The sequence below is a fragment of the Gymnodraco acuticeps genome, unplaced genomic scaffold (assembly GCF_902827175.1).
Source record: "Gymnodraco acuticeps unplaced genomic scaffold, fGymAcu1.1, whole genome shotgun sequence".
In the NCBI taxonomy this organism is placed as follows: Eukaryota; Metazoa; Chordata; class Actinopteri; order Perciformes; family Bathydraconidae; genus Gymnodraco; species Gymnodraco acuticeps.
Genome location: NW_022990928.1, coordinates 430,458 through 440,000, shown reverse-complemented (window position 1 = coordinate 440,000; position 9,543 = coordinate 430,458). Strand labels below are relative to the sequence as shown.

At 41.9% G+C, this 9,543-nt stretch overlaps 1 protein-coding gene across 2 annotated transcripts in view; it reads left to right on the top strand.

Moving 5' to 3' along the window:
- Window positions 1-6,628, top strand: part of cabp1b (calcium binding protein 1b) — a 14,564-nt gene extending 7,936 nt beyond the window's left edge. Inside the window, exons 2-8 of one of the 2 annotated variants that reach the window (XM_034234158.1) lie at window positions 2,458-2,626; window positions 3,442-3,472; window positions 3,575-3,718; window positions 3,916-4,025; window positions 4,408-4,482; window positions 4,568-4,640; window positions 5,619-6,627. In XM_034234158.1, coding sequence (XP_034090049.1) covers window positions 2,561-2,626; window positions 3,442-3,472; window positions 3,575-3,718; window positions 3,916-4,025; window positions 4,408-4,482; window positions 4,568-4,640; window positions 5,619-5,644 — 525 coding nt within the window. In that variant the 5' untranslated portion in view covers window positions 2,458-2,560 and the 3' untranslated portion in view covers window positions 5,645-6,627. Of the gene's footprint in view, window positions 1-2,457; window positions 2,627-3,441; window positions 3,473-3,574; window positions 3,719-3,915; window positions 4,026-4,407; window positions 4,483-4,567; window positions 4,641-5,618 lie in introns of both variants that reach the window. The other variant, XM_034234157.1, reaches the window with a different exon arrangement.
- The last annotated feature ends 2,915 nt before the right edge of the window (window positions 6,629-9,543 follow it).

Genomic DNA, 9,543 nt, shown 5'->3' with positions numbered 1-9,543 from the left:
TTTGTGTCACCTTGAGTTAGCATGTGAGGTAATATTGGAAGAGTTGTTTTAAGATGAACCTGTAGTTTTAGTCAGGAAATGATTGTCTTTATTGAGTGTTGAAAACTAATGATGTACTTTATGCATTGAGTAGGGCAGCTGTAATATGACCTCTATCAAATGCTCTCTTTTAAGATCCCCTCGTGCTCATTAGTGTATTTTTACAATCCCTTAAAAAACACATTTGAGCCTTTTGTCAAGGTGCTGATGTGCTCAACCTGATGGGCGAACAAAAGTCGGTGAATTTGGATCATGTCACCAAACATCAGTCAAATCCCGCAGTGATGCTACCTTACCAACCAGCTGTAGCTTTCTACTCTGTTGAGCTGCACCTGCAGGATTTGATGCTACAAAACAGGTGTGCTCCTAAACTACATCAGATCTTTTAGCTTTTGGACGACAATACAAGTGCGCAGTCGAGGACCAACAAAGGAAAAACACTCAAGAAGATAACCTTGGTTTTGAACAATCTCTTACATCTGCTGTCCTCATTGTATAAGCGTATGCTTTGATGAACTCAGAGTAGCAGACAGACAATCCCACAAATAGATGTTCCTTCATTTCCACAGCTGCACATCCTTGAGGAAGCACAATATGACATGCAACTGTTGATGCCATCTGTGCAGAATTGGTTGGAGTGCTCGAGAAGTTCTTGCTTTTTTTCCCTTCTTCCTTTGGTTATATAAGTGCAAGCGTGTGGCTTCATAGTATTTTTCTGGAACGATATACCCACAGACAGCCCCGCTCCATGCATCACTTGGTCAGATTACCCAGTGGGCATCCGTTATTGTGGTGGTGGGGACTGAAGCAATGCATGAACTGGCATTAAGAGTGTGAAGGTCATCTGTAGAGATACAGTGTATGCATGCATAATGATTTGTTCCTTATATATGCATTTAGGTGATGAACCTTTACTGTAAAAGCATTTGAAGACGGGTGCTGTGTCTGTGAGGTTTAAAGCGGCAGAAAAATGGTCCCTTGGTAATTCGCTCTGACAGTTAGTCACCTCCACTCACTTTAGCTGAATGTTTCTCCATGAGTTGGATTTTACATGGCAATAATTGAAGACTTGACCGAGATGATCAAAAATGTTTGCCAAGAAAGGATGCTACTGAAGTAAATAATCACAGAGCATTAAAACAGTATTTTTAATACTCTTGTATTCTGCATTCAGCCGAAGATCAGGCAGCTGCTCGCTCTCATTTAAATAACAGTCAGTTTGGACCTTGTTTGGCTTTATTTTGAAGAAGCTTTTCTGTGCACTCATGAATAGCGATGTCCCATTTTAATAAACCTGTAGCTCTCTCTGTAGTCGGGATGACAGCTGGGGAAATAACTTTTGCCCCCTGGTTAGTTGGCTAATTATAATGAAATGACTGGCTGAACTTTAGCCTCAACTTCTGGCCAACACAATTATTGGGTAATGTGGGCACAGAAAACTGAAATTGAAGTAATTTACCAGCATGGTTCTTAATGATTTAAGTCAACTATTGAAAATCCCTGATACCTTTTAAGCTCTGCTCCATCAATAAAACTACCCATACATTTAGACTGTGTCATCAGAGGGAATCAGGCTGTCAGTTAAATGTGTTCAGCTGTTTACTCTGCTGTTTTAATCAGATGTTAGAGGATTACTGAATACAATTTCTTAATTTTGAAGCATTGCGGTTGGTACTATATTATAGTCTGTGATTGCGCAGTACAGCGACATTGCCTCAAGAAAGATAGAACAATCATACAAATGTATGTTTTTGTATTTATAATTATACTAGTACGTTAATCTGGAAAATGTATTTTAATCACCCTTGAGGACTTTGTTCTTGATGGTGCTGTTTCGAACTATAATCTTTGTTAGACAGGATAGTCAAAAGTAAACACTTTAGCCCTTTGTAATAAATCGGAATAATTATTTTAAGGCGAGAAAATGGGAAGCTGAAAATAAAAGATTAGTTGGGTGAGGCTGACAGTGGGACATAGGCATTTTATTGTTGCCATGCAATAAACTCCACCATTGGCATTAGAGGGGGATGAGGGTTAGGGTTCCTGTTTTGTTAAATGATTCTGTTAGTCTGCCACTAGGGGATTGAGATGTTTTATAACTCCTGCGACAGAGGCTCGGTGGTGTGTTCTGTTGTGCATCCTTGTGACCTGCAGCACAGATTCATGGATGGCATCAGTTGCTCATGTCATGACAAATTACCCCCTCTCCCCTCTCACTGCGGTGCTTTCCTCGGTCATGACTGACCTGACTCCACACTTCTCTGTGACTGGCAGACATATGCCCGTCACCCTCCCCCCCCCCCCACCATCCCACCTTCTTGTTGACTCCATGCTTCCATAATCTCAGTCACGGTCTCTACCCCTGTCTTTGCTCCTGCTCCCATGTCTGGCCTCCCCCTGTCCCAAATGCTGCCCCAGGACCAAAAGAAGAACTACAAGGCAGTGCAGTCCTGTGAGGAGGGGGGATCTGGGGGGGGCCTATCTTGAGCCGCTATTGGCCCTGGCCCAGAACGGAGCCAGCATGCACACCGTACTGGGGCCTGCGTGCATCTTTCTACGCAAGGGCTTCGCTGAGAGCCGGCAGGCTGTACGTAAGTCCAGACAATATCATGTGCATGCATGGCAAGAGATAAGAACACATGACAGTAATAACAAAAACATGTGATGAAAGTGTGTCGTAATCACCTCTCACTGTAACATCAACACTAACAGCATGTACGGAAAACGTGGTTGAAATGACAGGCTATTATTTTAGAAGATGAAATATGATTTAGTCCTTTTGAGATCAAGAAGGCAAGGGTGTGTGTCTGTGTGTATAGTTATGCATGAGGAAGCATTACTCAAACAATGGTGGAGATTTGTAGCAAGATGGAGAATTGTTAAATCTGGGCTATGGTAATGGCGGATATGTTCCTAACATGATTATCTAACCAATCTAATTTGTTTGGACAAAGTCTTGTTCTTTTAAGAAAACAGTGAGTCCTCAGGGTAGACGACCGCTGTTTTAATGACTCTTCTGAAGACAAACTCTCAGATAACGGATGCAGGGGTTGAGATTGAGTCATGTTGATTTAATGGATGGGGAAATGGAGCATCTGTTTTGAGCTTTGCGTCCCTCCAATGTCTCTGCATTTCATCATTTTTCTGATATTTTTACTTTCCCAAAACCCTAATGTGTTATTTTTCCACAGGGTGTAACAGAGTGCCAGGAGTGCTTGTTTTCTGCAGCAGGTGATCTCACTGAAAAGCTCTTCCCCTCTGACTGGAAGGAAACATGTAGACTCTTGGCACTCTGCGGCACATGCCTGCTGTTATTGTATTGTTTGTGGAATGCTACGTTTTGGCATGATTTGAAAGATACCAGCAGTGTTTGAATCCTGACCTTTCACTGATCTTTCACAGGACCGAGAGTTGAGGCCCGAAGAAATGGATGGTAAATTCAGTAAAAAATAAAGAATGAGTAGATATAACTCTAATTTTTACAATATTCTTAAATAATCTTCACATATTCTCTCTTGATGTCTCTCGCTCTCAGAGTTGCGTGAGGGTTTTAAGGAGTTTGACAAAGACAAAGATGGGTTTATCGGCTGTAAAGACTTGGGGAACTGCATGAGAACTATGGGATACATGCCAACAGAGATGGAGCTTATTGAACTGAGCCAGCAGATCAACATGAATTGTGAGTAAAATTGTGCCTTTGTATATGTGCATTAATGTGCCTGTTTATACATTTTTTCATCTGAAAAATATCTAGAATCAGTTGTGCATGCTATGACTAATTATCAGGTAAAGTACAAATAAATAATAGGCTACATCTCGTGTCTCTTAGATTACCGTAAAGGTTAACCCATTTTATTATTTTAACCTGTCCAACAGTGGGGGGACATGTTGACTTTGAGGACTTCGTTGAACTCATGGGGCCCAAACTTCTGGCTGAAACCGCAGACATGATTGGGGTGAAGGAGCTGAGAGATGCATTCAAGGAGGTGAGGAAAGACACGTACAGAAAAGCAAACTGAGTGATAACAACAATACGTATATAGAGCTTATCAAACATCATGTCATATAGCAATAATCTAAGGATGTTCTACCGGGGGTTTGTTTAATTCAGATATGATGATAGTGGTTGAAAAAAGCTAAGGATTAGATGTAAGAAAAGGGGGAATAGCATAATGCATTTAATTGTATACATTTCAAAAATAATTAAAGAGCCTTTGCATTCGAAAAAAACATTTAATATAAGCCTAGAAATATGCAGTAATAAACACACAGACAATAAAATGGAAAACAAAAAACATAGATTTTCACAATATAGTATTTTATGATTTTAATGTAATAACTGTGTCTCGTTTTTTTTTTCTCTCTCAGTTCGACACTAATGGTGACGGCCAGATCAGCACAGCAGAACTCAGAGAAGCAATGAAAAAACTGTTGGGCCAACAGGTAGAGAGTGTCTATCCTCTCTGTTTATCAATCATGGTGTCCGTCTCCGTTTATTCACACCTTCCCCTCAACCTGACTCTTTCAGGTCGGACACAGAGACCTGGAGGACATCCTACGAGACATCGACCTCAACGGAGATGGGCATGTGGACTTTGAAGGTAAAGAATCCTATGCAGTGCATCACACCATGCCTTGCTATTTATACACACTATACGAATTTCACAGCGTGCAGAGCCTGGAAATCAAACATGCTTACATCATAACTTTGTCTCTCGCTTTAAATCACACTCAGAGACACTTCAAAGTAAAATCCTAGCATGTGTTCTGATATCTGGACACCACGCTGATCGTGAGGTGAGGGGATGAAGGCACTACAGTAGGTCTGTCTGTCAGATTATCTCCACACCAAGGGATTATGTCACCTCACAGATTACCCACAGAGGAAAAGATGGCAACACATCAGGGATGAAAGTATTTGAAACCACTGCTACTCTCAGTTGTAAAACGATACTTACATCGACATCATTTAATATGTTTTCCTGAATTCTATACAACCCATCAGAAATAATGTCCAAGCTAAATTTGATTGTATTCCTTATGTATGCATATAGGTGGTGTAGATTTACTGTAAACGTATTTGATGATTGGTGTGAGGTTCTAAGCAGCAGAACCATTTTTCCTTAGCTGTGACAGTGAGTCCACTGCTCTCCACAAAAAGAGACTGATCTTTGAAAGTCCTAGATACATGCACAGTAGATCATGGTCAAAATGTTCCTTATGAATGGGATTTATGGGATTGGATGCATGGCAGGAAGTAACCAAGTCATATAAATGGTGAGAAGTTCTGTTTGGATCTATGATTAGAGTGTTTGTTACCAATCAATAATTTTAGAAAATAAAATGGTTATTGTGTCTGTTTTTACTGAAAACAATACAATGTTTTGATACTGTGAGTTGAGATCAACTAAAGTTAAAGTGATAATGGAGATTTGGCATTAAAATGACAGCCTCTTTACATTAACAATAATTGTATCATATGTATAAAAGAGTAGTTGTGCAGCATCAAATATTATATTGAGGTGAATTAACAAACGCTTGGTAAAAAAAAAAAATCAGCTCTTTCCTTTAATTCCCAGAGTTTGTGCGGATGATGTCTCGATGAGGTCCTGACAGAGAATCGACATGAACTCTGGTGTGGGAGCACGAGGAAAGAGACCAGCACAGAGCACCAACGGATCTTGAACTACTGAGCTTTCAATGGAAACGAAAACATATCAACCCCGCCCTGAAACTGCCATGCTGAAGCACACAGGCTGTTTACCACAGCCAGAAGCAACACTGTTAATTTCTTAGAAAATAATCAAAACCAACAGCTGCATTTGTAACTTTTACAAAGTTTATTTAAAAAACACATTTTCCTTAAAAATACCAACATCTTTAATGCTGACTCAATGGGTACAACTGGATGTTTGGACGGGATGCTCAAACACCGTTTGTTGTAAAAATCTGTCACTCAGACATTATTGTTAAATAAGAGATTAACTGCTCCTCCCCCACATCCCCATGTCGGTCCTCCCCAGTTCCTGGTGCCTCAAGCTCCTCCCCCACATCCCCATGTCGGTCCTCCCCAGTTCCTGGTGCCTCAAGCTCCTCCCCCACATCCCCATGTCGGTCCTCCCCAGTTCCTGGTGCCTCAAGCGTCCACCCTACATCCCCTTGTGGGTCCTCCCCAGTTACAGGTGCCCCAAGAGTATCCCCCACGTCCCCTTGTGGGTCTCCCCCAGTACCAGGTGCCTGACGCTCCAGTCGAGCGAGGGGCTGACTGGACTGGAGGGGCACTTGGAGCATCAGTCCAGCGGGGGTCCGACTAGACATGGGGGGCACTTGGAGCATCAGTTGACATGCACTGTGTGTCCATATCTGGGTTTGCGGTAGAACATTATCTTCACAATCTGTGTCATATTCACCACTACAGCTTGAGGCCTGTACGACGAAGCCGGTTCAACATAACCTGGATATGTTTGAGTTAGCCGGTTGGCCTAATCCAAAACATAAGCACTCTCGCTAAGCGGTCCTACGACGCAGGTTATCAAGTGGATCGCTCAAGCCAGCCGTGTCCTATCTAGTTAGGTGCACGTTCACATGAAAGGGGTGGTATTTGGAGCATTCGACCAATCACAAACATGGACAAGCGTACTGACAACGCAGCGCGTCATACCTCCTGAATGAAAAGTCAACTATAATATTAGACAAATATGAAGAAGTTAAACTTTAAACATCCATAACTTAAACACTTTATCCAGGATAAAAGCCACATAGTTGCACCTGCAAGGTGAATACAGCTGGTAAAAGAAAAAGTGTTTGAATGCGTACATTAACAGGTTTATGATATCACTGCCCCGTCTAACCCCTAGTTTCCACTGGGTCCGTCTGCGGTGCGTTACGGGCGCGTTGCGGCTGCGCCGCGCCGTCCGCAAGGATCGCGGCCACTCTAGTCAATGGGTGCTATTCCACCAGACGCGCCGTGTTACGGCTCAGAAGCGTCCCAGAAGCGTCTCGCCGCTGGGCTCCGCTCAAAATAGGATTGAAGTCTATTTTTCGACGCGACGCAGCCGTAAGGTAATGTCGGGCAGGAAGTGGAACGGTGACAGCATCCGGCCCACCCCCCAAAACCGGTTCCTTCTCCTCCCCCCATCCCTCCTCTGTAGTCTTTCCAGTAGGAGAATAAAGGCCAGCATTCTCCTTCGGTTTACAGGCACTGTGTGTAAATTATATAGAATAATTATGATGATGAATGCATTTTTTTTTTACCACTAAAATACAGCAACCCATCTTTGATTCATGTTGTTTTTAACTGGACTATTACAATTATTATTAATTATGTCAACAAAATAGGAAATAACAACAATAAACACGATTTAAACAGACACAAAAATAAACCATTTAACTACGTAGCCTACTTACTTTCTTGTAGAAGTACAAATGTCCAGGAAATATGCCCAAATCAACAAGAACTGCGAGCCGGCAGGCACGACGCTCCGCTTCCGTAATGCTTCTGAAACGCGCCCGGTAGGGTATGACGCCGGAGGAGGCCGGACCAAAACCGCGGCGCAGCCGTAACACGTCGCAGACGGACCCAGTGGAAACTAGGGGTTAGACACGATCTGACTTTAATTACATTTGACTTGAGAGTGTTCCGTCAACTTAATATGTTGCTTAAAATAATACTTCTGCATACAGTATGTGACACTGTGAGTGTTGCACGGCCAGATACGGCTCAGCTGACTCAGATAAGGAAATATATGATACATTATGATGTGATATGAATGATAATGGGACACATCTACGTCTGCACTCACACTGGGGCGGACTGTACGTAATGTTACTTTGATCCGGTTACTTATGTTGTGGCAGATATTTAAGTAAGCTTTCTTAACGCTAATGTTATAATAGTCAGATTGCTCTGAAGATGGGAGGTGATATTCTATATGTTCACGTTCACACAGTCGGTAATTTTTGCCGGCCGTCTTTCCTGCAACGGCAGTTTAAACTGTATTTCCTTTCTCCTGTAATATGACTTGATCGCTTTAAACTCCGCACACTGAGCTCTGATTGGTCAGCAGGCAGTGCTTTCACTGAGTTGATCTCTTAGCCTGCAACCTAACCTGCTCCGTACCAGGTTAACCGCTCAGCTTAAGTTACCATGGAGATCTTGCCCGCTAAAAAGAGAACCAGCGTCGTAGGACCGGAAACCGAGTTTTCCCTTAAATTAGCCCGCTAAGCAAAAATCCAGCTTCGTCGTACAGGCCTCAGGAAGAGCTACAATACTCTGCAACAAACAAATCAAATATTGCTTTCGCCAGATAAGCCTAAACAAGCTATCAATAAACCTAATCACCAATGAACGTAAACACAACTTACTCAAATAATGCATCGATATTCAGCTTGTGAAGAGCGCACATGGGGATCAGCTTGATGCTACTGGAGAGACTGAGCAGGGCTGAATACAGGCCTTAAATGGGATCAGGTGTGGCCTGGTAGGTGGAGGCTAAGCCCCGCCTCCCACCAGACCAAAAAAGGCAGGAGAATTTACAACACTGTTAATTACATTTCATGTCACTTGTTAGACGCTTTTATCCAAAGCGACTTACATACTCAATACTGTGGGCAATCCCCACAGGAGCAATTTGGAGTGAAGTGTCTCGCAGGGACACAACGACATGCTGACTGCAGTGGGGTTTGAACCTGTGACCCCCTGATCCGAACACCAACAGACAACCCACTGTACCACACGCCTCCCTGGTAATATATGTAGCATTTAAAAAAACACATTTTTAACTACAGCTGTAAGCCAGCAAACATCTGAACTAACACAGCACATTTGTTGCTAAAGCAGAGGACATCTAAAGCACAAACATAAAATGGCAATATGAAAATATTTGATGTGATTCTATCAAAGATGTGTGTTTGTGTTTGTGTTTTGTGCATAATGTTGTCTCTTTCCAACCTACTGTCGGTTTAATGTCCCCTAAGACTATGGTCATACATACCCTGGTTAAGGAAAGCCAATATTTGTTTTGTAATTATGTACAATGTAGCACTTATGCAGTTCTGCTGATTTTAATAACATTATGCCTATCTTACTGTGATAAATGTCATGTTCAGTGTGCATCAACTGCAAAAAAATCTCGAAGGGAATTCTCTTGAGTTACAGTGAGTTTCTAATCTTGACTACTGCGATATGCCTTTTTTATTACATGTATTATTTATTCAGAATTTTGCTTGCAGGAATTCATAAAGTTTGACAGATACCACAGAGCGTTAAAACTAAACTGTAAATGAAAGAGAAATTCTGTTTATGCTTTAATTTTTTCAGAGAGCTTTATGAACTTTGCCTGTTTTATTGGGGTTTCGTGAGTCTAAACAATCCTGAATTGATTTAACTTTAATACCTCAAGATTAATTGAACAATCGACCTCATCCACTAAACTGTCCCTATCATAAGCTCTAATATCTTTCTTTTTTTTACCCTTCTGCCATGATTACGTATACTTGTGAAGA